The sequence below is a fragment of the Chelon labrosus genome (assembly GCF_963514085.1).
Source record: "Chelon labrosus genome assembly, chromosome: 10".
NCBI lineage: Eukaryota > Metazoa > Chordata > Actinopteri > Mugiliformes > Mugilidae > Chelon > Chelon labrosus.
Window position 1 is genome coordinate 14,147,145 of NC_140360.1, and position 27,841 is coordinate 14,174,985.

General features: G+C 43.1%; 1 protein-coding gene across 1 annotated transcript in view; it reads left to right on the top strand.

The window, feature by feature from the left end:
- The window catches only part of cacna2d3a (calcium channel, voltage-dependent, alpha 2/delta subunit 3a), a gene marked incomplete at its 5' end in the record, with an annotated part of 116,481 nt that overhangs the window by 63,151 nt on the left and 25,489 nt on the right, over positions 1 to 27,841 (top strand). The window contains 17 exons of the mRNA XM_084552580.1: positions 186 to 299; positions 6,273 to 6,351; positions 11,555 to 11,688; positions 12,898 to 12,915; positions 16,622 to 16,693; positions 17,579 to 17,659; positions 18,200 to 18,274; positions 20,452 to 20,535; positions 20,630 to 20,701; positions 21,310 to 21,371; positions 21,487 to 21,554; positions 23,224 to 23,269; positions 23,764 to 23,861; positions 23,943 to 24,036; positions 24,161 to 24,256; positions 24,350 to 24,471; positions 26,332 to 26,409. Of these exons, the coding sequence (XP_084408706.1) occupies positions 186 to 299; positions 6,273 to 6,351; positions 11,555 to 11,688; positions 12,898 to 12,915; positions 16,622 to 16,693; positions 17,579 to 17,659; positions 18,200 to 18,274; positions 20,452 to 20,535; positions 20,630 to 20,701; positions 21,310 to 21,371; positions 21,487 to 21,554; positions 23,224 to 23,269; positions 23,764 to 23,861; positions 23,943 to 24,036; positions 24,161 to 24,256; positions 24,350 to 24,471; positions 26,332 to 26,409 (1,393 nt within the window). The remainder of the gene's footprint in view (positions 1 to 185; positions 300 to 6,272; positions 6,352 to 11,554; positions 11,689 to 12,897; positions 12,916 to 16,621; positions 16,694 to 17,578; positions 17,660 to 18,199; positions 18,275 to 20,451; positions 20,536 to 20,629; positions 20,702 to 21,309; positions 21,372 to 21,486; positions 21,555 to 23,223; positions 23,270 to 23,763; positions 23,862 to 23,942; positions 24,037 to 24,160; positions 24,257 to 24,349; positions 24,472 to 26,331; positions 26,410 to 27,841) is intronic.

A 27,841-nucleotide genomic window follows, 5' to 3' on the forward strand; every position in this document is an offset into this window, starting at 1 on the left:
GTGGTCATAATGTTATGCCTGATTGGTGTATATGTCAAGCTCTAATTGGAACAAACCAGATAAAATGTTTGGTAAGTAGTTCAGAAACAGATTTTAATGCTGTTAAATGTACATTTGGACAGAACACATGTTTTGTTTTTCCACATGTGGCAACTCTCTCCCTCTCTATGTCTCTCCGTCTCCAGTTCAACGAGACTGGGAGGGGTAGCGAGTGCAGCCAGGCTATTATGTTGGTGACAGATGGGGCAGTGGATACATACGATGCCATCTTTGCCAAGTATAACTGGCCTGAGAGGAAGGTAGTGTATTAAACACACAGACACACACTCATCATATTATTGTGCAAATATGTTCCAGGACAGTCAGGCCGTTAGATCTTGGTTTCCCATTATGCCTTGTTTACAACTTCATGAACCTGTAACTATGTGTTCTGATGCAGAATGAGCACTGGAGAGCAGTGGACTAATGCCCTCATGTGGCTATGAGGGACTTTTTAAAGTCACTTTTGAGAATGGGCTATTATTGATCTGTCTGAAGTGGAATACCAAATGATCCATTAAAGTCTTTCTCAAATACATTAATCCAGACAAAGTGAGAATGGTAATATTTTCTAGGGAAAGGGTATTGATTACTAATTATATAATATTATTATAACTACATTATAGATGCATTTCCTAGGGAAATACTGCATTTCTTGCTAACACTCACTGTAATAGAAGGCAGGGCTGACTAAAAAGAATCCGCAACTCCCATATTTTTTTTTTTTTGTTTTCACCCAAAAAAATGTGATTCGACTGAATTGTTAGTGAAGGTTTTTGACAAGCAGAAGGTATTGAGCGTGCACAGCATGGGGTCCTCTCAGAGAGCTCTAAAACAGAGTTAAGTACGGCCCTGTCACTAAGGACAGAGCTGTCTCTCCGCTGTCCTGCAAGGTAATTGCGGTACTCTTCTGACAAGCCACGAAATGAAACAGAAGAAGAGAAGAGTTGGAGTGGGAGAAAAGGGGTTATTGTGCACACGGGGTCTTCACGCTTAAAAGAATCAGGGCCGAGCTCTCGGATATAATGATACACACATTCACACTCAACGTATGCTATGGAGACAGGGAAGTGAATGTGACTATTATTAAAATTTAAGCGTCCTTGCACTGTATGTTACATATAAACCAGTATCTATCTCAACATTGAGACATTTACTTTGTTGTTATTCTTCATGGTATTAAGTTGTCTAGTCCTGGAAGTTGATGTAGAAATGTTAATGACACATCCTGCACTCAGGGGCGTATACTAATTTTACATCCCAGTGTTTCCCACAAAATTTCATGAGACTCTGGCTTTTTTTTTTTTTTTTTTTTTGGGTGGGTGGGGTTCTAGCGTCTTGATAATAGCCCCTAATTATACGTATATGGCACACAGAATAAGATTATGAGTTTCGTATCAGTCCGTCTTTAAATTATCATGATAACGTAGATATTGGATTTAGCAGACTGTGCAGTTCATGTACAGGAATACTAAACAAAATGCTTTTAAGACGTGCCATTCTATGGGCAAATGCATGTAAGATTAAATAAAGTATCAGTGAATAAATCCAATATACAGTAAACAGCTGACTTTCAACCTTACTTTGCTAGCTGGCACTTATTAATTTTAGAGACCACAAACATCATGTTTTAAAAAGTGGCGGTAACGTAAATTTATATTGGGGAACAACACAAATCTCCGCCAGGTTAAATTCAGTACCGAACAGGTGAGCGACCGATGTGTGTGTAGGGGAGTGAGAGATGCTTTCAGGGGCAACGCTGTTTGAAACACAGTATGCAAAAATATTTCAGATTCGTTATGAGACCATGGCGGAGTAAATTAAGACACTAGCGGGCTGCCATAGTATTAACATTGTATGAGAAACCCTGCATCCAGTGACATGCTTTCTTGAATTTTTAATCGTCATTTTCTCCCCCTGGTTCTCTCCTTCACCAGCAGCACTATTGGCTTTGCCTCACGGCTCAGACTTACACGGCCAGTGCCTGTTGAGGCCAGTGGAAGTGATCTATCAGAGCACGCTGGTCTTGTTGGGAGGCCGTGGCCTACCTAGTATCCTGTTTAACAGGAAATATGTAAATATACAGAATCAAAAAGCACTCTGCTGGGTGTTTCATGCAGGGACATCAATGGTACACATACAGTTAAATGTTATATTTCCTCAGCTAAGTCTTAACAAATGCTTTAATGCACAGTGATGTGCGAGGGCTTTCAGATTAGTAAGTCTTTCAGTAAATTCTAACCCTGAGTCGGTTTGAGCATATGTTTCTGTGCATTAATAAGCTTATATGAATGCCGCACATACACATTGTGTTTGTGTGTGTGTCTGACGTGGTCTGTATTAAAACTGCTCACAGCACCCACCCCACCCCACCCCTCCCACCAATTCGTGCCTCAAGGCTGAACAGCAGTGAGCGGAGAGAGGGGACAAGGCTGCTAGATAGTTCCATTTAGAAGAAGCCCCGCTGATAATAGAAGTCTTCAGTCTCTGTCACTCTCTCTAGTCTCTCTCGCTCTCTCTCTCTCTCTCTCTGTCCCTCTCTCTCTCTCTCCGCTGCTGGTTTTTAATGGCTTCCTTCCAACCAGCCTTACTGCTTCACCACTGTACAGCGTCACACTGAGAATGCAGGCGGGGTTTGGACAAACTCAATGCAAATGTTACATTTAGCATCTGTGTGCAGATGGCGTTTGCTCCGGAAAGCTGTAGGATAATGATCGTAAAGAACGCATTGCTCTGAAATACAGTATGTACTGGTGGAAAGTCTAAAACACAGAGCAAAGCATCAAAACAGTTTTTCTTTATGGTACTAAAGTGATCATTTTCGAGTCACAATGTCTACTTTAAAAACTACTTGTTAAATTGACGCACACTAAAGCATCGCCCATAAGTTTACACATGCATGTCTGACATGGAGTACTGTAAATACATCTCTACACTTATCGTAAACGCACATAAACATACAGTATATACGCATTTGCACATTACACTTGCATCGAAATGCTCCTCGCAAATAAAATCTTTCAAGCACTTGATGAGAACACTTGTCGTGTTGGTCTCCCATGACTCATAAAGACCGGAGACCGTTTCGTGTCTACAGAGTGCCAGGTACCATCACGTACTTGGGAGTGTGGCCTGCTGGGTTGTGAAATCTCCAGACATCTGATCTGCGCTCGGATTGTTTGGCACACTGACTGCCCTCGGGGACAGAAACCTGGGCCGCGGCGTCAGTGTGGTATGAAACCTGGATATGGTGTCCCAAGCTGGCACGGATTAGTAGCAATTAAAAGTGATCACCAGGTGCACACATTAAAAGAATTCTTCAGGCATTTCGGTGCATCTCTGGCTGACTTTCTTCACCTATATTTCCTTTGCTGATAAGCCAATAGGCAACTTCACAGTGTACTGCAGCAAAAAGCCTATTTTTGTCATTCGATGATTCAGTATTTTTGTTATATAGTCCTTTGTAATATGGTAAATGTCTATCTGGCTATCTAAGTGGCCACTTCATTAAATCTGTGCCATAGATCCACACTGGCTGTAGTGATCTGTGACATTGCCATAGCCACAACTGTGGGCCGTCCTGCAGAGGCAAGGAGTTAGAAGTGAACTTCATGCACTCCCCTCAGCGACTAGAGATTGACACGCCGTCCTACGCACAACATTGCCCGTGTCGGCTTGCGCAGTGTCTTTGTGCGCAGTCTCTAGCTTATCTGCCGCCACCATTTGGCAGCGCACCATGAGGCAACAGTGTCCTAGCTTTGCCAACATTGTCTCTGTTGTCCCACAGGCAAGGGGCTAGCCGTAACTATCCGGGGACTACTTTGAAATATAGCCTATAAAATGGGACCCCTTCGCCTCCCATGTGCCAATTTGAACTGTGAGAGATATTCCCTGAGCATGTCCTGCCCCTTCAGTGGGAGTGTTAGTAGTGCAAGTGGGAATCCGCAGTTAGGCTTAATGCTCCTGCATACTTTTAGTGAAATTCTCCAAGTAAAACTCACACACTGTATATATCTCTTATGCATACTGCAACTTGTTCTCCTAAAATGCAATCTTGGAGGAAAAGGAAAATACAGCTTAGATTTTTTTTTAGATAAAATATTGTTAGACAAAAAATAAATAAATAAATAAATTAAAAAGTGATTAGAAGTTAGCAACTCCTTGAATCTTTCCCAAGACTGATTAGAGTCAGGTCTGCAATCATTTAGAAGTGTTGGGTCACCAGCTTTTAGTAATGTTAGAACAAAAGCCGGCTCCGCGATAAGGAATTTCATTAGAGGCAAGAGACAGATTAAAGAGATGTGTTTGCGAAGGGGGGAAATAAAATCGGCTGCTGACTTTAGAAGCTGTGGCGCAAGGTTATCAGCGCCTCCTGATCTGCTCATGCCTAAAAGTTTAGTAATTAAAATTAGTAGCAATTTAAAAACTAAAAGGCTTGGTAACAGTTGATTAAAGATAAGTTGCTTTACAAGATTGCTAGTCTGAATCGGAGCATTATTTTGCGACGTTTGATAAATGTGAGATAAACTAGGCATTGTTTCAACTTTTAACTGTTGGCCGGATCAGAGGCTTCCACGTGTTTCCACATTAGGAATGAGCCTTAGATGCTTTGTCTTGTTTGCAGCTGCCCCTACACAAACCGAATCTGTTGTAGGAATCACTGCTACAAACTTTCTTTTATGTAGTTTTAGATTCAGGTTGAAACCTCGAGCTGACCTAAATTTGAGATCAGCTGAGCTTTTTATAACCAACGCTTGGCCCGGGCCGGTCTTAGATCATGCTGCATATTTCATGAGACCAGAAACGTCAGTCCGCTTGGTGTCCGTACACATGTAGCCCCACAGCTGTAAACTTTTGTGTGAAAGTCAATGCATGAGGACTGAATAAATTATTTAGCTGAGTGCGAAATACATACTGTAGGGGGCGTGTAGAAATATACTTTTTTTTGTAAAAGGCTGGGGCAGTCAAAAACATCTGCAGGACCACGTTGTATCAGTGTCGTATGAATACACGACAAGATAGGGATGCTGATGTGACTGCGTATTTGTACTCGTCCACGTACGTGTCCTTTGCTTAATCTTAAATTTGTGCACTCAAGTATGTTAAAGATTGCATGCTGCGGCGAGAGCTCCTACTAGTTTATAACTGCTGTGCTTTACTCAGCTAAAAACCTCGTCCATATTTCATGACCAGCCAGCTATAGTTTGGCCGCAAACAGAAAAACGCTGCTGTGACACGGAGCTGTTATGATCAAATTGACTGTGTTTTCATCGTCCTGTCGTTCTTGCAGTGTCATTCAACATGGCTGAGGTTTGTATGAAAAGAGGATGATTATCTCGATAATAAGGGCTGCTTAAATAAATGACAGTCAACCGTGCTTATACCCGTTGAAACACATTAAAGCTGAGAACAGATCTGTATCATCCAGAGTACAAAATGAGCCCTAGAATTAGTGCAGCTTCGATCCGTGTTGAGTTTGACACTCGATCAAATCGTTTAATGCAGGAATATTCCTAAAAATTTAGATCGCATTTGCACGCGGATATTTTTAGACTCGTACACAAGACGTGCGCACATCTGGAAATATGTGCGTGTCCAAATGCGTAGGTCCACACACGCGCACACACGAACGCAAACAGACACATGCTGACAGGGTGAAGGGAGGCAGTGAAAAATGCAGGCATGGAAGCTGGGGCAGCTGTGGCCCCAGAGGCTTGCATCTGGTCCAATCTGGCAACGCTGCTCCTCGCACACACACACACTCGTGCACGCGCGTACACACTCACCTGCCAACTTCACCTGCTGCCAGAGCCAACTGAGCACTGCTGGGCAAAAAAAAACAGAAAGCAAAAAAAAACAAAACAGAAAATGGGTGAGAGTTTAGAAATTTGTCTGGAGTTAGCACATAAATCTTTTTCAACAATATGGTTCGTCTGTAAATCTATATTTATATACACTTGTTTTCTGTATGGTTATCTTTAATTTTTTAAAGTTTTTTGAGATAATATTCTAAAAATGATTATAATCGTTAAATAAATATATATAATGCAAACATTTAAAACTTCCATGAGCCCATGATCGACTCTATTAAACAACTAGAAAGGACTTGCTAATCGCTGGCAGATAAAGAATGAACCTTTTGCCTGGCTTTGACGGTGTTATCTTCTATATGGTGGCCCCTATCAAAATGAGATTAAAATGACTGACAGAAGCTATCTGCTTTCTTTCCACAGGTCCGCATATTCCCTTACCTCATTGGTCGAGAGTCCGCCTTCGCAGATAATCTGAAATGGATGGCATGTGCTAACAAAGGTGAGAATCTTACATCACGTGCACGGCTGGCTGTACCTTTCCACCCTTACAATCTATTTCTGCAGAGGAATTTGAGTCAGACGAAAATTAATACATTATGCAGCTCAAGATTAGTCTGGACTGTTTGGCGCATGTAGCCGTGTGTCTGCGTGCAGGAGCATAGATTTAGTGTTTGTCAGTGCTCATCAGCATTAGCAAGTGTTATGTGACAGCAGGCAGCTGGTTCCAGTTGCGCAGACCTGATATGTCACATTGCTTCATCTTCCTCTAAGCCTAAAGTCCAACCTATCGCGCGATACACCACTTTCCAGCTGCTTTGTGTGTGGTCATGGTTGTCTAAGTGCGTAGAGCACTTTCCTTTAGGTTCTATATTTAGCTGGGAGGTGGGTGACAGAGACAGTCTGGCTCCATTTCCTCAGGCTGCAGTAGATAAGACAGACAAGCCACAGGTCACACAAAGGGTGTGCGTGTGTTTGTAGCTCTGTGTGTGTGAATATGTGTGTAGATAAAAGACAAGGGCAGCCGGAGTGTTGCATGGAAGTGATATCAGGGAATCCATCCAGTCAGTTTGAGGGTGTTAGTGGTGATGATGAGACCAGTGTGTGTGTACGTGTCATGCTACATAAATGCCTGTGTATGCAGGATGAGGATTCAGGCTTGTGACAGTGACATCCTCTCCTGCCTGGAGAACGTGTGCACAACAGTCTTCTCTGTGCTAGTGTAACCTTACTATTCCATTACAGCACAAATGTTGGTCTTGTTTCGCTAGCATTTCACTTCAAGTAGCTCTGCAGGTAAAAAAAAAAATATGCAGTATGTCACCTTACCTACCTTATTCCAGGCAGCTCTCTCAGAATCTCTCCACGTGGACTTTGAATGGAGCAAAGAATGTTGTTAAGATTCTGGAAATGCTGTCAGAGATGGAAGAATCATTTTAGATCTTGGAGATTTATTTTCCTCTAGGCCTTGGTTGTACTCGCTACTAACAGACCACACATACGTATGAGGAATGCATCTAGTTGCCAGTCAACATGAAAAGGTTGTAGGGTCTCTGCACACTTGGCGGGTTCTGGGAATCCTGGGAGCTAGGTTTCCTCCCTGCACAAGAGGAAGAAGCACAGAAGAGGATGGGTGCTCACAGGGTTGCTGCTCAAGCGGATGTGTCGTTGCGTCTCAGCTACAACAAATACAACAATTTAGTAGTCTGTGTGTACATCAACGAGGACATTTGAACTTTTTTGTTCTTCTGTTCTTTGTCTCCCGTAAGCAGTGTGGTCCATATATTTTGCATTTGTTTTAAAAGAAATCCACACAAATGGTGATATCTGCTTAGAAATTTGATTTAAAGATTGAATCTTGTGGAAATTTTTAACTTTCTTAGTCATCGTGTGCCCCCCACATGCTTGAGTTCCATGGAAGAAAGTCCCTGACTGTCGGCACTCCTCTGCCTTCTTGCATCTTTCTGGACGTCCACAATGAAATGCTGCTATGTCTCAGCCCACAACATGGACATTTGACTTTTTTTCTGAATCCTGAAACTTTACAAGATGAAACCATGGCCGTGAGAGTTGTACTTTTTAAATAAGTACAGTGTATAATCTGACATTTCCTTGTAACTGGTGGAAGTAGAGTAGAGCTTAGTATTAATTAAACGAAAACGCGAATGAGTCTGGCAGACGCGTGGTTGGGTCATCGTTCTCGCGGCGCTGCGTGGTTCCCCTCTTAAGGCCCAAATTATGCTTCCGCGTTGACACAGCGCGTCCGTGCGTACGGACCTATTACGGACCTATTACGTCCTTGCGGACCCCCGTGCGTCCTACGCAAGGGCCAGACGTGCACCTCCCAAAAATCCTCGACGCGCGTCGAGGCGACGCAACAGCAACGCAGCAGCAACGCAGCGGCATTGGCTGTGATTGGTCCGCTAACTACATCCGCTGGAGACCGCTTTTCCGGTTTCCACTCATAAACATCATTGTCTCCTTTGTCGTGCCCTAATTTGCAATAGAAGTATTTCTTCCTCTGCTTGAATAATTTGGAGCTCCAACGCCAGTCTCTCTGTCTCGGTGTCCATCGTACACTGTGACTACGACAAAAGCCGGAAGGTAAATAACGAGGCGAGATACGTCACAAGAGTCTCGGTCGGTCGGTCACAAAAAATCATAGCGCCCTCTACCGGTGTGGCATGCATTTCGACACGTAAACCCCACGCAGAACCATCACGGTCTCACGACTGCGTCCGAGCAACTGCGTGGCCATTGCGTGACCATTGCGTGATCACTACGCGGAAGCATAATCAAGCCTTTAGACAGTACCGCGCAGACTCTGGCTCCAAAGATGCCATGCCGTATCCTCGGAAAAGTAGTGTCAGTTCGGACAATGCTAGGAAGTGTAGGAATATGATGTTGTCCATATTTATATACAGTCTATAGCTGAAACAACATGATAAAATATGACAGATTTAGTGTGGTCTCAGATATTTAGGGACCTCACTGTGCATCCGATGCTCACCCATTTGTAAAATATCGGACGATTTAGATCATGGATCATTAAACGCTGCTCAACCTTTCACCATCACTCTCCCTCCTATGGTATCTTGCCTTACACAGCATTTGTGAAGCCTTGCTTGTGAAGCCACAGACCTTGTTATCACAAAAACTTCAAAAGTGGACAGAGAAGCTATTCTTTAGGAAACAAAATAAATGCTGCACATCGGGTGCATGCAAGGTTGTTCACATAGCTTAGTACGGGCTCCTCCTCACATCATGACACGTTGCTCACTTCCACCTCATCCGTTATTTTCATGTATCAGGACACCTTTGCTGTGTATTTTTTGCTTACACATGACCCAAACCAAGGTCATGTAGAAACGTATCGATGCCCTCCCCCTGGCCAGACCACGCTGTCCTGTGTGTACAACAGGTGCACCGTGTCACCGAAAGCGGGGAGCATTCATTTTTCTCACCCCAGCTCATCTCTCTAGCCCCGCGTGGCTCAGCCCGAAGGACGCCCTCGGTCTTCCAGAGGGAGCAGTCATTCTTGACTCACTGCTGTGATGAACGACGCTGCGAGACTGCTTTTTGTGTGCGACGCGAGTCTGTATGTGTGTGTGTTGTCATTGTACTGTCTGGTGGAATAATAGCCGGATCCAAATGTCTCTGAGGATGAAAAGTAAGAATCTTTCAAGGTTCACTTCCAGGTCTTTTTATTTAATTTATTATTTAAGTTGGCATACCTTTCAAATGAGATTATCAGGGATAAAGCCTATTATTAGTCATATGTGACATCTCTCATAGATTTCTCTGTTGTTTCTAGACTCTTTAATCCCTTTGGAGTAAAGGTTGTTGCCGGGAACCCCAAAATCTATTTCCTCCAGGTATGATTTTCTACTCGACTGCCTCAAGGCATTGGAGGCAGTTTGCTGTTTTTACGGATGGATAGACATGTGGTTCTCTTTTCTCTTATTCACTGTGTCACTTCTCGTCCCCTGTATCTGTCTTACTGCTGTCCCGATTCCCTCTCTTCCTCTGCCCCCTTTCCGTCCCCCTGCTGAGATAACAGTATATTCCCTCCTCCACATGCACATTAGCAACATAATGGTAGCATTACCATCGTAGGAAATGGCATCACATTTGGTTTAACTGGGATAGTTTTTTACATTACATTTACATGCCATTTACCCATTCAGAAAACCCATGCTGGTTTGATCTGACTTGAACGTGGCTGCAGGGGATTCTTTAGCTATTGCTCATGCATGTTTCCAGGTTTTCATCCGCTTCCTCGAGCAGATAGCTACTGTCTGCCTACTGTACTGTATTCCAGGTGTAGTTGCTCTGCTTTGTTAACAAGATAAGTAAAAAAAAATGCCTTAGAAACGATTTGCAGGCTTTATATAGTGAAGCATAAACTGGGTATGTGTCAGTTTTGAAATAATAAAGACTGTACTTGTGATCTGATTTGAGACAGCAGGCTGAGTTGGGAGTCTCAGCTAGGGTTGCAACAAAGAATATGTTTTCAGTCAGTTAATCTTCATTCATTCATTCATTCATTTTCTGCAACCGCTTGTCTTCTACTTCTAAGCAATTTTTCAATCAAACAACTTGATGTAACTTATTTTAACTTGAAATCTATGAATGAAGAAACCAAAACTTTATTTTGAAAGTATCAAGTGTTGAACTTTTTAGTATTGGGCATTTTTAGTATTGGGCCATTTATTGGTGTACATACCGTTGAGTAGGGTTTATGACCTTAGCAATAGAGAGTATTTGGTGAGTTCTTGTCGACTACCATGCACTGACGACCAACCAAGAATCAGACAACCGTACTTGTCCAAGCATTAAAAGGTCCAGGTTTTTTACAACCTGGACCTTATTTCTGGCATAAAATACGGTCATTTACTCACCCATATAACTGTGTAAACTGCTATTTTTTTCGCAACATGGCTGAATATTTTTCCAATTCTGAGGTTGTGGACAAACCATAGCAGTAGCAAATTACAGGTAAACAAGCCGACTGTCGCGGGTGCGCGCGACGCTCAGAGATGACATCATCCAGGTCAGAAGACATCATCCAGGGTAGGTCAATCTACAGACCCTGGATGATGATAACAGGTAACTCCGGAATATTGGTGAAATGAACGAGTTTCGCTCCAGATAATGCGTTATTTAGAGGCTGCGTTTCGGTGCCCCAGTCACTCCCACTATATGGATATACGCAGATCTACATATCTCCTGAAGGAATACAAATTACACAAAAGTTATATGGGTGAGTAAACGACCGTATTTTATGCCAAAAATAAGGTCCAGTTTGTAAAAAAACAGTAGTTCCCCTTTAAGGCTGCTGTCTTAATTTTTAAGGCCTGAAAACTTTGGGATGTTCTCTGCTGAGGTGCCTGTGCATAGTGTTTGTGCTTCTGTGGTAGGCTGTCTCATTTTTATTGAGTGTGTATCTGATTGAGGTCTGTCCTGTCCTGTACACACTTCTGATGATTGGATTGGGGCTTTCCCAGTTATTGTCAAGCATGCTTGGCAGCAGGAGCCAACAAATTTGGGAATGAACCTAAACATTGCGACTCGTCAACGCATTCAGAAGAAATCGACATAATTACTGGCCCAGTCAGAACTTGCTCGCACTCCGTTGTTGGCAAGACGTACCTTAAATCACCTACCTGCTTTGAATTGTTGCTGTTTCTCTTTCTGCCCAACAGGCTACTTCACTCAGATTTCCACATTGGCAGATGTGCAGGAGAATGTGATGGAGTATCTCCATGTGCTGAGTCGCCCCAAGGTGATTGACCGGGAGCACGACACAGTATGGACCGAGGCCTACATCGATAGCACTGTGAGTTGAGTGCGCCATCACGCGCTTCCTGAACTCCAGTTCACACCGCGCTTGCTAACGACAACACATCTGCTGGCCTGCTTAGCTACATTATGGGTCTGGAATGCTGATGAACTGAGCAATTCAAAACAACAAAACACAATCCGCGATGCACTTTGTTTAAGCTTGCGTTCTAAAAACGCACATTTGAACTTTTGAGAAACGGAGGAATAATGTAATCCAAATGAAAAGTAGCTGTGATAAAACACAAGCAGACGGTCGACAATGTGTTTTGCTCTTGTATGCCTGACTGTGCATGTGTGAAAGTGTGTGTGAAGTGTGTGTAGCAGATGGAACCATTAAGTAAATGAGCCCCTTGTGTGTGTTTGGGAATTTTGTAGCGTGAGTAGAACATTGGTGAGATAGTCTCTGGTCCCCCAACCTCATACTCGATCCCCATATGCAGAGACACACACACACACACACACACACACATTACACAGTGTTAATGGGGTGCATTTGTTTTTCATAATAATCTTTAATATCTTAAAATTATACAAATGCGCTCAATTCCCTTGTGCTTTATAGCTGAGAGACACGGATATTATCACCTCTAAAACAACCCGAAGGATAATAACTGATCTCCAGGAGAGAATCCTCTGAAATCCATAATCTACACGTACCAAAGTAGTGATGCATGAACTATGATCCTTTTTGTGCTCAAGCTGTTATTTGGCCACGCAGCGAGAATAACAGCCGTTTCTTCTCGACAGTTTCTACGTAGCTTAACAGAGTGATAGGTTCAATAATGTAAAGAGGCAAAGGTAACTGCCCTCTAATGGAAACACCCCAGGAAATTGTACTGTTTCTCTCTTCAGTGCTCTCCATCACCCTCATGTTTTACCCTTATCTGTCCTCTCTGGTCATCTCTTTCTCTTTATCCTCATTACCCCATCTGTTTATGATAGTTAATACATAGACTCAACACTGACCTGACGCTAATAGCTGTTTCCCCTGCCATGAACCTCCTGGCCATAAAACTCTCCTCTTTTGGCACAGTCACGGTTTATACGTAGCAGCCAAAGTCAATGGACTTTATCCCCCCCACTGGCGATCCATTCAGTGAAAATTGCACTGAAAGGTTTTCTGAGACTTATCCTCAAATGTATTGACCCTTTCTCTCCTCTTCCTCCTCCTGCTCTTCCTCTCCCTCCTTAACTCTCTCCTTAGCTCCCCCAAGCACAAAAGGTAAAAGTACTGGTTTGAGGCCATCTCTGTATTGTGCTGTGTTGAGGTCTGCTGTGTGTCCATGTGCATGCGCATTTTGGTCTCTTGACGTATGTGAGGTGAAGGCATTACCTTGGGCGAACCAACTGCCATTCCGACCTGCGGCATATTTTTTTTTTATTGTGTGTCAGTGTCATGTTGTGCGTCAACCTCCCAGCTCAAGCCATGCATCGTGGTTGTCGTCGGTTCAGTTGATCGCTTTCTTCTGCACGTCTGATTAAACATATGCACATGTCTGTGCGCACACTCACGCCCATTCCTCACCGGTGATGCTCTGTTAGCCGTGCCTTGCCAGTACCCCCGGCGCTGGCAGTGTGTACCGTGTGTGTAAATGTGAGGCTATCGTTTGGCTCTTTGGCCTGTGTGATTTTGGTGTGAAAAACGAGATTGCCTGTGTTATGTGTTTTGGTAGAATTCTCCAGAATGAGCTGTTCTGTCGCCTTCTGGTTGAAAATCCGATAGTCCCACAGTGACTGGCGGGATCATCTGTTCTGATGCCTTTTTATCGTTTTCTGCGATTTATTTTTTTTGTCCCAGTGATTTATGAATCATATGTGGGTTGAGATAAGCTGCTCTGTAATCATAACAGCGATGATGGCGGAACAAAGGAGTGCTCTGCCTCCCCATCAGCATGAGCTGGGCGCAGAGAAGTCGCATCATCAGACAGCTGGCAGGCCATACGTCTGACACAGTGCTGTTAGTGTGATAGGCCCGAAACTGATTGACATCGAAACAGCTCAGCAGAAAACAGAAGCAGATATCGCATTTTCAGACTTGATAATTGGGATTAGCAAAGCAATAGGCGGCGCCTCTCTGCATGTAATGCAATCACCCCAGCCCTGCTCAGGCCTCGGTGCTATACACACACAGCCTCTGAAAGTAAAAAAAAAACAGACAGTGATAGAAAGATGGCGATAGGGTCCGATAAGAAGTTAGCAAAAACTCCCGGGACTGGCTCTGTGTTAGGAAAGTGATGAGCATTTGGGATTTGTGTTTTCCGAGGCCGATGCGTATCATCTTTCCAAATGTACGTTCACGCTATCTCTTCCCTGTCCTTAACATCCCATTCACCGCAACCCAGTGATCTTTCTTATCTCCCTTTTCTTTTCTTTTTTTTTGTCAAATTTTACTTTGCTTCTCCCTCTCCAGCTCTTTCCCTCCACCTGTGCTCGCCTCTCCTGTTACCCTCCCTCTTCCCTCTTATCCTTCGTCTCACCAGCTTCATCCATCATTCTCTGGCTCATTTGGCTTTGTTTCCCACTCTGCCGGATGAACTGACACTGGAGCTCAGGGATGACGCGAGGGAGGTGGTGGGGGCGGGGGGGCTGAGACAAAAGTGTCGAGGGGGGTTGGGGTATTTGAGACCAAGTGAAGGGAGGGCTAGAGAAAGAATGAAAAGAGATGAGGAAAAAGGGGATGTTGGGAAAGGTGTAAGTAAAGCTGTGGGTTTGAGGGGAGGGTTTTTGCACGGAAGTTCAAAGAGCCAGATTGATACTTGATTAAGCATGAAGACAGACAAATGGGAGAGCTGGGAGCAGTTGATTACCTTTTGATGATAAATCGAAGCAGCGAGCTGTTCAAAATGCCATGAGGGATGAATATAAACTCCACTATTTCAAAGCAAAAGTGTTCATATTGATTGAGGTAATAGAGAGCTTTCACAGACACCATCCCAAAACACCTGCGCAGTAAAAATGTGTGCTGGATCTGCGCCAGCCCTCCTCCCCATGGGGTCTGTCTTTAGCTTTCCCCCAGGAGCCTACAGGGGGGGCTTTGCCTCCTTACACACACACCTACATCCAAAAATTTCGTCTCCAAGGAAACAAGGGTCACCTCGTCTAGCAGCACACAATTTGTCACAGCAACCTAGATTATGAGGTGCTCTACGAAACGCCAGACACAAGCTATGGGTGTGTATCTAAGACCTCTGAGGCTTATAAGCGCTTGGGTATGTCAGCGACACGTCAAGTGTATTAAAGCCCAGTGGCATTTCTTTTTTATTCTCTGACCCACCGCAGAGGAAGGGACTTACACAGCTCATTTATTCTTGACTGATGCAGATAAATCCGCAGAGGCAGTAATGAGGCAGGTTTGGCCCGTGTGTGTGTTCAGTTCTGACCTTGCGTTAGAGTTCGGCCGTTAGGTATGATGAGTCAAACTCTAGATACAGAGCAACTCCCTTAGGGATCCGGGGCATGGCCCTGTTGGAGGACACTCATTCAGGGTTCAAGGAAGTTCCCTTTTCCTCTCGGGCTTAGGATAATAAAGCACAGGTTTAAAGGTCTTTCATCCCCTTGGTAGGGCAAGCAAGGATCCTCTGTAGCTGTGACGGTGCCTTTGAAACTAGCAGATGCTGTTGCTGGCCACGCTTCTCCATGCAGCTCTTGTTATCTGCTTAATTACAGTATATAATTTCCCAGAGCAGCTGGGCAAGCCTGATCTTCACCAAATGCACCCATACTGAAAATATAACAGATTTCTGTTCGCGTGCGAAGAGTATATTGGTGGAATTTGCTCAATAACAGTTTATGGGGACACGCCGGGCCATACGTTCTCAGGTCGGTGATATATGATCCAATAGACCCGAGCTTGGTAATAGATTTTGTATTTTTAGATGATGCTGTGTCCTTTGATCGATCCTTTTCTCCGGCAGCAGGGCTCTCCATTGTTACAGCGGCTGTACTTAGGTGTGCTTTGTTCTCTTTTTGATGTCCAATACTGTGCTCTGGATTGCTATTACCAGCTGTCTGAACTCAGGTCACCAATTCCCCCTTCCCCAGTGTCTGAAGAAGACAGAATGGATACTAACAGTTTCCTGTCATTACCTATTATTACTGGTAGCAAAGGGGGCTGAGCGTTGGAGGAAGGAGAGTGTGCGGGAGGATTTGTTAAATGGGAGGGTTCCCAGAAAAACTACCATGCAAGGATCCTATTCCTATTCCCATTAATACAGCAGAAACAGCCTCATGCATTTTACCCCTCCATCTAACTTTAAACCCGTATGAATTTTGTTCTGGATTTCATTTTTGCACCAATTACTTGCACATAAACTGCACGAGTGACTGACATTTTGAACATTTCTGAGTGGACGAGGTCAGACCGTTTTAAGTCAACTACGAAGCCTTCCTCCAGTCTCCTCGTAACGGCGTCAAGCTTTCATCTCTAACAGATATCGTCGCCAGATACAGACAGCCCGCCGGAAAGATAAATATCATAATTATTCCAGCAGTCTTTAGAGAGGGAAGATACTCATATCCAAACTAGAAGCGCTGCCTTTGGATGAGCTTATTCTGCACGAGATCAAAGGCAGGCTGTGATTGAGCACATTTTAAGGCAAATAATAAATATGAATAAAACATGTCATGGAAGTTTTGTAGGTCCCTCAAGAAGATAATATGACTAGGCCTGCCGCAGAATTCCTATCAATTTACTGCTTAACAAGCAGATGTTATGCAGCTTGAAAAAACACACTCGCTGACTGTGACCAGCCAAGATGTTTCATATAATATGCATGAGACCATGCTGTGTACTGTGAAGTTACATTTCGTTTGTAACTATGACAATAATGTTTCATCATTAACTTCCCTCCGTTTCCCTCCCACGTTTTTTTCCCCCACCCTCTCGACTGCTGCCTTTCTCTCTCTCGTCTCTCTCATGGCGTCCTCAGTTGGAGGAGGGTCAGGATCCAGTTCTAATGACCACAGTGGCAATGCCCGTGTTCAGTACCAAGAATGAGACTGTAAGTTCACATGTATTCAATCGCACATTCACTGTCACTGCTTAACTTGTTGTTTCCTTCAAGTTTTAAGTTAAAGGGGAAACTGTTTTTTTACACCCTGGACGCTATTTCTGGCATAAAATACGATTGTTTACTCACCCACATAACTTTTGTGTCATTTGTAGTCATTCAGGAGATATTTAGATCTGCGTATATCCATATAGTGGGAGTGACTGGGGCACCGAAACGCAGCCTCTAAATAACGCATTATCTGCCGTGAAACTCGTTCATTTCACCAATATTTTGTTATTGTACGCTAGTGCTACTCCCCGTTGAATCCGGAGTTACCTGTTATCATGTTTTCTGACCTGGATGATGTCATCTCTGAGCGCCGCGCGCGCCCGCGATGGACGGCTTGTTTTTACTGTAATTTGCTGTAATCTACCTGTAGATTGACCTACAGACCCTGGATGATGATAACAGGTAACTCTGGACTCAACGGGGAATAGCACTAGCGTACGATAACACAATATTGCTGAAATGTACGAGTTTCGCGCCAGATAATGCGTTATTTAGAGGCTGCGTTTCGGTGCCCCAGTCACTCCCACTATATGTATATACGCAGATCTAAATATCTCCTGAACGACTACAAATGTCACAAAAGTTATATGGGTGAGTAAACGATCGTATTTTATGCCAGAGATAAGGTTCAGGTTGTAAAAAACAGAAGTTCCCCTTTAAGTTTAAGTTAGATTGGAGACATTTGGACACAGAAGACGCTAGCTGAATATACTTTATGCACTGACATATTAATCATAAACAGTCCCCCTCTTAAAGACTGTGTCATGTACAGTAACCGACCTTTCAAATGCGACTGAATAATATTTGTAATATGTGTGTTTTCAGAGGAACCGCGGCATCCTTTTAGGGGTGGTTGGCACAGACGTGCCCGTCTCTGAGCTGCTCAAGACTATCCCCAAATATAAGGTACCGCACTCCAACACCTAGTTATTTCTGCAAATAGTGAGAGATGTGAGTGGCCGTAACTGTTTGCACCATCACACGCAGTGTAATAAGAGCCAAACTTGGATCTTTTGAACCATACGACTGGGCTTTTTTAAAACCCATATCTGCACCTGTACCGTTCCAACTCCACAGTGCTTAATGACAAACCTAGTAGCAGACAAATCAGAGTTTTGACACTTATTCACGGCTCCTTCCTTGAGGCTAAAAATGACAGGAAAATTACACACTACATGTAGTAATCTGTTCTGATAGTGTGATTTTTATTTTTTTTGTAGATTTGAAACTTGTTTGGGTGTCAAGTTTTTGTCAGTTGAAAGTTTGTTATTTGTCCAGACACGGTGAACAACGCCATAGTCTCGCATCTTTCACCACGAAAAACAGGGATTCTGAAAGTAAAAATTACAAAGAGCTTGATTAGCCCAGATTTACAATTAGGTCCAGATTTGTCATGCATCCATTTGCTGTGTCTGTCTCTGTGCGTGTTTGTGCGTATCTTCCTAGCTTGGCATTCACGGCTACGCCTTTGCAATCACCAACAATGGCTACATCCTCACCCACCCGGATTTACGGCCACTTGTGAGTATTACCTCCAGCACCATTCAGATGCTCTGTAAAAAAGTTAACAGAGTGTGAACCTTATTATCATAACAATCCCTTATCAGGATGCCGAGATTGAACTTCATATGCTTTTTTTTTTTTTTTACTGTATATGCACGATGAATACTAACTCTTGATTTCATGTCCAGTCAATTGCTGATTTTGTTGTCACACCGATGTGGAGACCGACATAGAAAATTAGTGTGTAATTGTGTGGGTGCTCTGTGCGCCGTGCCATGTGAGTGTGCTGGCTGCGTTGTGGTATGTAGATGAGGAGAGTGTGTTCCAGGCCTCTGCTGTTCTGTGAATAGACAGAGATACAGCCACTGAATGGCTGTGATTAACTCTATTGTACTCACCCACTCCTCTCACAAGGGGTGAGGGAGCGTAGCGAGAGAGGAAGGCACAGGAGAGCGAGGGACCCGCTTAACGGGAAGATAGGTGCAGGGCGGGCAGAGCGGGGTGCGGCGCGAGATGAAATCGGAGCGATGTTCAGGGATGAGGCGAGAACAGGCGAGGAGGAGAGGAGGAAACAGACAGAGAGGCAGACAGACAGATGGTTTAATAGTGGCATAACTAAAGACGCTAATGAACAGTGTTTAACAACTAATGAGGGGTGGGAGACTGTCCTCGCTGACAGATGAATACAGTGGGAGACTCAAAGATGCACACACATAGGAACACATGAAGTGCAATTACCAAGTCCAGTACTCTGGCCCGTGCCACCTTTATTTAATGTTCAAATCAAAGAGGCCAGCAGTTCTTAAAATTGAGAGATGAATGAACATCTCTGATTTGTAAATAAATTGGCAATCCTGTAAAAAAAAAGTCTAAATTATAGGTTGTTTTTTGAGAAGACAAGTTTTGTCTCGTGATGAAGCAATGAGTCGATTAAGGGAACGCGGGTGAACATAGGGTGAAGGCAAGTTTTTCCTACTGATGTATTCGATGATTCAACCCCTTCCAGATATGATGGCACCACTTACATTATGCCTTACGTAAAAGAGAGAATGTGTATGATTCTAGCAGTGTTTTATCTTTACTATGAGATATCATTTTATTTCTGATGAAACAGCCAAAGATTTTAAAATAACTTGCACAAGATAAAGTGCAACACCAGAATTCAAAACTCACATCATAGACAGACGGTTGAGAATGGGCAAAAGACAAAGTAAAAGCATTAAAACATTTTACGGGTACCCAGTTCTTCTTAGTAAAAGGCTACTGATTCTTGCTCTGGCGCAAGAGTTGCTTCATAGAAACCAGGCTCCGGGTACTGTAAAGCATCTTGTCACATTTCTGATTGTCAGAGACACTACATAAATAAAATTTGGTTGAAATAAATCTCCTGAATTGGCTTGTAGACACAGCACACACACTTAGTTTTCACCCCCCCAGGCTTGTGCTTCAAGCTGTCATCGTGCAGTTTTGAATTATTCCTCCCATATTCTGCACAATTTACACGATCTTCAATGTACAGTATCTCCATATTCAAGAACACACTTGTACCCACTCTTCTTAATATACACACCTGTGCATGATCGTGTGCCTTATCAGCTGTGGGTACAGAACTGCTAGATGTTCTTTTGTAGCGTGGTAATGAAATGTTTCATCACTTCCTACATTACAGTGTGTTACTAGGGACTAATACGCTAAAGCAAATGTTGCTATGACGAAGTGGTAGAAGCAGTTTGCCAATAGTAGCATGCTTGCCCACCTTAAATAGAATTAGTAGTAAAAAGTTAGCAGTTGGTTAGCATTAAATGATACCACAGTCATGTATATGACAGATAATGCGACAGGAAGACTTCCTCTCATTGCTGCAACCAGAGCTAGTTAGCAACAGTTAGCTTAGAACCTTTGCAAAACCACAACTTGTTATATGCAGTTCTGAGTATTGTGTACTAATTAAACAAATAAAGCTTGACTGATCATTTCCTTAATCATTGACTTTACTGAAACATATGAAGACTCCTTTCATTCTACTCTTCAAACTGTTCCTTCAGTGCTAACTGGGCTAGGCTAACTGTTGAAGGCATCACCTTGACGTCTGTGATGGGAGTTATGATACATGATAATCGGTCCTAGTAGGGCACCCTCTTTTCTGTTGTTCAGTTGTGTATTCATGTGTGTTTACATTGGGGTTGCGTGTCTAGTACGGAGACGGCAAGAAGCGAAGGAAGCCAAACTACAGCAGCGTGGATCTGTCTGAGGTGGAATGGGAGGATAAGGACGACACGGTGAGACACTAGCAAATCCGCATCGAGCGCCGCCACAGCGCCGCTTTGAATACCAGTCTGAGCTACAAGACCGTGTCTGTGTTTGAATTTCCAGCTGAGAAACGCCATGGTCAACAGGAAGACGGGGACCTTCTCCATGGAAGTGAAGAAGAGTGTAGACAAAGGGGTAAGGCATCCCAAATTGGGAACCGCACACAGAATGCAAGCACGTTTTTCAGATGGTCCCAGAAGGTGAACCAGAGAAAATACTCAGCAGAGAGAATCCTTCCCTGCCAAGGGGTTGTTACTCTTGGCACGGTGATGTACGGGATTGACTTGGGGATTTTGTTTCTGATTTGGTTTGCTCTGCATGCACTGGTGTGTGTCTCTCAGTGTGTGAGCCTCTTATCTCCACCGAGCACATGTTGCTGAATATGGGGGAAACAGCAGCCCAATGATTCTGTTTTACTATTTGCCCGTCGGAGAGAGAGAGAGAGAGAGAGAGAGAGACATTCAGGTGCATGAGAATGTGTTTGTGCATTTGCATATTCAGAGCTTAGTAAAGAGCAGAATACATTTGCTTGATTATGCACATTCACAGTCTTTATCCTCATGCACTGCAGAAACACACACCCATCTGCAGCTTAACACGTGTGGATGGCGAAACCAAAAGCGTTTGGCCCCTGTACCACTAGATGGAGCCAGAGTGCAAGGAATCGCATGAGATCACTTGACTCACACTGTTTAGTGTGCACCCTGGCATCTAATGGAGTCTATTAATCTCTTTTATTTCAGAAACGTGTTCTCGTTTTGCATAATGATTACTACTACACAGACATTAAAGGGACTCCTTTCAGGTAAAGACACAGGAAGCATTTCTGTCAGCAGTGAGCAAAGTTTAGAATGACTTGAAACATTCACAATTTTCCAGGAGCTTTTTAGAAAAAAATATATATATTCCTTTACTTTCAGTCTAGGGGTAGCTCTTTCGAGAGGCCACGGGAAGTTTTTCTTCAGAGGGAATGTCACAGTGGAAGAAGGTAGGAAATCCTGCTCTCTCCTTTTCTCCTTTGAGCCTCATAATCTTTTGTTTTTCTTTATCTATTAATCCCTCCCCCGCTCTCTTGTGCTCTTTTAATGTCAGTGTTTTTCACTCGACGGGTATTTCTTTACACAGCTGCAGTAGGCGTCTTCCGACACTTCTCAACGTGCATTGCGCATATAATATTACCACCATCCTTCTTTTAAAATACACACGCATAATGGCAATTCAATGTATGCTCCTTGTGTAACAGTCCAACTTTTTGATTTACTGAAATAAAAGTATCGCAAGAAAAAAAAAAAAACGCCGCTTTATCGACAAATTCTCAAGATAATATGTAACTGTTGCCAATGAAGTTGGAATAATTTTGTTTTCAGACGCATTCCTATTTCTATTCCTATTCATACACATCAGTTATATGTTTGAAACACTTTATCTATCAAGATTAAATCGCGCTGTCGCAATCATTCCTCAAGAAGAGGTAAAAAAAATATATTTTATTCCAACTTTATAGGCAACAGTGCAGTTTTATAGCTGTTGCAGAATTTTTAATTAAGACCAGTTATGCCCGCAGTCAACTCTGTTTTTTTATGATTTACTATATTTATGGTAAGTTGTCTTCGCTTGCGGTTCTGGAGAGCACTCTAGTTTTTGACATTATTCTATTTATTTATTATATTATATGACAGATATTCTTATTATTATATAACACAGTTGCTGTCATTGTGTTTTTTTTTTTAGTTTCTGTAGATTCTGTATTCTTGTTGAAGTTTCACTGAAGTGGAAACACAATATTGTGTATTTTCAGGAAGCAGAGGTGGCCTCACTATTACTTTCACAACGAGTAATGAAAGTAAAAATAATCATGGCCTCCTTCGTATTGCCGTATTTAATTATTGGATTAATCGTATTTGTGGATTTAAATCTAAATGGCGTTTTAATGTTCGAGCTGGTTAAAGCGGCAGTAAATTTATCTTCTACGCATTCCCTTGGATGGCTGAACCAACAATGCGTCATTATTTTTTACGATTCTACAAAGCAGTGTGACATTGCAGCTGTGCAATGCAGGAAATGTAGTAAATTAGCAGCACCATGTCTCCTTGCAAAATGTGTTGGATTAGAAGTATTAAGTTCTATTATTATAAACATTTGTAGTTGCCCTCCACCACTCATCTCTGTGTCTCCCATGTTCTGCATATTTGTGGCTCCCACAGGCAACCTCACGTACACATTTAATAGAAACGCAGCGCTAATGAATTACAAAGCCACAACTGGACAGGAAGTTAAATATTTCTTTAGTGGCTCCTTCGGTGTCTTGACAGTGTGTATGTCTGGCCCTCCCTGCCTGTGTGTGTATATGTGTGTGTGTGTCTGTTTTCATGTCAGGCCTCATGCATGTTAATATTCATGTTGTGGTGTGTGTGTGCGTCTCTGTCTGTGCGTTTCTCTAAACATGTCCATCACGACGAGCCCTCTGAGCATGACTTGGCTCTTCCTGATCTAATCAGACCTGTCACATCCACTCAAAAAACACATTTTTCACCCGTGGTGTGTGCTTAAGAGTGTGTGCATTTGAGACGTAGCTACTTAGCCCTATTATTACGAGTTCACGTCGAGTGCTTTTTCGTATTTATTTTAAGACATTTAGTTCTCGTTTTTCGTTGCAGGGCTTCATGACTTGGAGCATCCTGATGTAGCGCTGGCAGATGAGTGGTACAGTATTTGGACACAGCTATATTATCATCCTCTTCCTTTATTCAAGTGACATCGCGGTTGGGCTAGATCCTAAATGTACTGCCAAATTATAAAATCAATCAAAGCTATAATTCGGCTGCAGTGCAAACAACGGGAGCTCTGGGATCTGTAGGACTTTGACTTGATGCTTTGTGTCACTTGATGACTTGTGGTCACCGGAATTGGAAACCAACATCTAAACACATTACAGTAAATGCTTTTCAGGCTAACTGAATGAAAAGGGAAAAAAAAAAAAAAAAGTCTTTGTCTGACTTCTTATTTTATGCATTGTAGATACCAATCACAAAGCAATGGGATTATATGACAGACGTTCAACTGTGATTGCAGTTTTAATATAAGAAATCATACAGGAGTAATGAGTAGTAATGAAAACTAAGTAAGGAGCCAGTCTGACTTCTGTACTATTATTATTATAACCAATGTTCATATTTTCCCCTCATGTCACGTTACAGGACGTACTGCAACACGGACGAGCACCCAGAGCACCGCTACCTGTCCCAGATAGAAGCGATCAAGCTTTACCTCAGTGGACATGAACCCCACCTGCAATGTTAGTTTTTATAATCATTAGCAAGTGGTTGACAATTATTCATAAGTGAAGATAAAATAATGTTTGCCTTTACCTCATTAGGCGACAAGGAGCTGATCCAGGAAGTTCTCTTCGACGCAGTAGTGACCGCGCCTTTGGAAGCCTACTGGACCAGCCTTGTGCTCAATAAGTCAGAGTATGCATATAGGGATATTTGTTATGTAATTTGTAATGGTAATGCTCCTGACACGCAGAAATTTATAATTTAATAGTCTTGTCCACAAATGCAGGTTACTGTTTGTGTTTGTCACGCTCTGTAGGAACTCCGATAAAGGGGTGGAGATAGCCTACCTGGGCACAAGAACAGGACTGTCCAGAATTAACCTGTTTGTGGTTCCCGACGAACTTACGAACCAGTAAGTGATCTGAGTGTGTCGAAGCTGTCCGAGCGTGCGCTGAAATCCCGCGTGCGTCATCTGTGTCTCCTCCTGTCCCCTCTCTGCTTCAAGAGACTTCCTGACAGCCGAAGACAGGGAAGGGGTGTTCAACGCCGATCACTTCCCTCTGTGGTACAAGAGAGCGGCGGAGCAAGTTCCTGGAACCTTTGTTTACTCTCTGCCTTTCAACTCAGGTTAGATGATTATGAATCACTTCACCCTGTAATCCCTAGATGTTTAGGAGTAAATCACCACTTTGAGTCCTTGTTGATCCCAGTTTTATACAATGAGGCTGCATCCACGCAAATACTTTTAATTTGCTTTGGGCTTGCTCCTAGCATCTGTATTACTCTGTCATTTTAGGATCCCTCAAACAGAGACTTAAAGAAAACTTGAGGGTTGTGTTTTGGACAAGCTGAAACAGACTTTTGGAAATAATGAGTCAGACACAGGTGCTTTAAAAACGAAAAAAACTCTTATAGCTAGGCTTACAATCCTTTTTTGTGATTTCATCCTATGCCTTATTAGCGCGGGACTAGTTTTACCTGGGGACCTCTAGTAATTTGTAATAATTGCGGAGGTCGTCTGTGATCTTAATTTGCGTGCGTCTGTAATTTGTAAAGTAAAAATGACACCGCAAATTACCTACCCTCTTTCTTGTAACACATAGGCCCCGTGACAATACTAATCCACTGCGAATCGGCATCTCTGTGATTGGAGGGGGGTTATTATATATTTTTTTTATTCAAGCGTTTTGCTGCTTTTTACCGCCTCTTGTCACTTACAAATTGTGTCATAGGATGTGTTATAAATCAAAGTTTGGACAGGGTTAGAGTGCAAAGTGGCTGAACCATTCAGAAAAATATATTTTTTAATTATTAATCTGAATTTGGAAAGTAACTAAAGCTGTAAAAAAAAAGTCTAGAGGTATTAAATGTCCTCTCAATGTAGTGGAGTGAAACGGAAAGTAGCAGAGACATCACAGAGTTTCTAAACAGTTTCTAAATCGTATGACGTCCCAGGTAAAACTAATCCCGTACGAATAGGGCTTTTGTGTGGCAAAGACCCTGTTATCGCTCAAATACATTCCTGCAACTGCTCTGGATCCGTGTTTTCTCCCGCTGTGGCTTATACTCGAGCGTTACTTTCGGCAAAAGTTCCACCTTGTCTTCAGTTCAAGCTGAAGCAATCCCCTCCACCGTCTGCTTCTTGCTTACCCTGGCGCGCCTTCTTTGCATCGGCGGTTATGTGATACGCATTTTCAGAGACGTTAAAATGGCCAGATATCATTTCTGACACAATGTTAAAACGCTTGTCTGCATGAAGATCGTTTTCCACGTTAAACCTGTCCATGTGGGGACTGAAGAGAATGATAGATAGCACTAACTAACTGCCTGGAAGCTGAGGAGTAAGTTATAAGGACACATTATACGTTTTGCGCAACTAATTCAATTCGCTCACTCGTATTAGACAGACTTCTTGAAATTTACTCTGTCCCGTCTTCTCCTCTTTCCCCCATATTTGGCCGTCTTCTCTGGCTGTGCGTCTCTGCCTCCCCTTCCTCTCTTATTAATTCTGGGTTGTGTTCTTGTGGACGGGACTGATTGCTGCGGGTTGAAATTAGATACGTTAGGAGGAGGTTCAGCCCTTTCCATAGTGACTGGACCCAAAACACACACGCAGACACACAAAAAAGACGCACAAGAGCCTCGCGCGTATTCACTTTAACTATTTCTCTAAGACGTGGTTTCTCCTCCAGAGGGAGAGTGTGTTCTCGTCTGTCCCCAGCCTCAGGCTTTCCATTAGTGCCAGCTAATACAAGTGATCTGAAAGCCTCTTATTTACTCGCCAGACTAGCCTCAGATGCACTCTCCCTCTCAGGACTGTGGTAGTCGGCTGTAGCCATGAAATAGTGCTCTGTGGTATTTATGTTCAGTGTTTCTCCCTCCAATCACCCTGTGGTCAGTTCAGAACTAATATGAGGAATTGTGATATGACTGTGTTGTGAATTCGCAGTATGTGTTTGTGTGTGTGTGTTTATGTGTGTGGTTTAGGATCAGAAAACAAGAGCGTCGTATTGGCCAGTACTGCCATTCAGCTTCTGGATGAGAGGAAATCACCCATAGCTGCGGGTAAGTGAGATCTCAAGCGGCTCTTTCGCTTTCACACTCGCTCATAAACACACGCGCACACCAGACACTTCTACGTCGAAAGCGACTGATATGTTCCCTTCGCTGTGATTTGTTTTCCTGGTCTGCAGTTGTCCGCTCTCACTCCTTCTCCTCTTGAGCTGAAACATTGCCCACGTACTCTGACTGTTCTGCTTTTTTTTTTCTGCCCATGCCTTTGCCCTTGAATGAAGATGCAGCATCCAAGAGTATTTTTGCCTGAATATATTCATAGAAGCCGCTTTCTTAAACGCCTTTTGCGCCCCTGTGCCTATATTTAAAGCAGATTATGTCCTAGATGGTTTTCTTTGTGGTTTGCCTCATCTGACATCCTGAGTGACTCAGACGCCCCACAACGTTACGCCCATATAGTGCAACTCGGTGCAATCAGCAAGTTGTTGGTATGGAGTGCGGCCCTTGTTCTGTCGGCCATCGTCTTGGTTACAGGAGGAAAGGAACAGCACATTAAATGGAAAGGCGGAGAAAGAAATGTAGACGGATGTAGCACTTTCGCCTCCCCAACCGCAAGATTCACGCACTGTTTTGTACCATGATCGTGACAGTTTGATGAGTTAAGACATTAAAATTTTGTTTGCGCTGATCGCATCAAGAGTAATTGCTTACTTGCCAAAAGATTTAAATTAATTACTGCTCCCAAAACTACCAAACTGGTACAATGAGCAGAATATGATAATAAGGCTCAGATAGGCACTGACAGTGTGTCTCTGCCTCAGTGCTGTTCCTGAGGCAATGCACAGTCAGGAATTTCTTAATGTACAGCCAGCAGTTCTTCCGGATGTTAATGCTACACGAGTAACATTTAGAAATCACATGCACTAGCGTTTTGAATTAATTAAATTTCAAAGACACCGCAAAGCATGTTCATATTATCAGTTCAACTGCCCTATATCCAATATGGAACGCAGTTTTTGAATCATATACTATGTGTAAAAAAAAAAAAAAAAAAAGAAAGAGAGAGAAATCTTCAGATGGTTATCTATGTTCGGTCGCCTCTCAAAATATGAAAACCATGTATGCCAGCAGAGGAGCGTCTTAAGGAAATGCAGTGACAAAATGAGGGAAGAAATAAAAGGGCACAGAAAGAGAAAATTATTTCACGGTGCTTGAGTGCGTTGACATGAAAGCAGTGCATTGTGGGTAGGCTTAGCCTTGGGGAAACCACTGGAGCAGAAGGACGGCGATGGGAGAGTCTGTGTGGTGCCACAGCGCACACATACACATACACACACCGCAGATTGTGCATCAGATTCCAAGCAGAGTGGTACACAAGCAGCCCACAGTTTACACCGGCCTACACTATTATTTGACCCCCACTGACTTGTTGTTTTAAGATAAAACCATTCTCTCAAATCCTGTTTTGCAGAAATCCAAATGA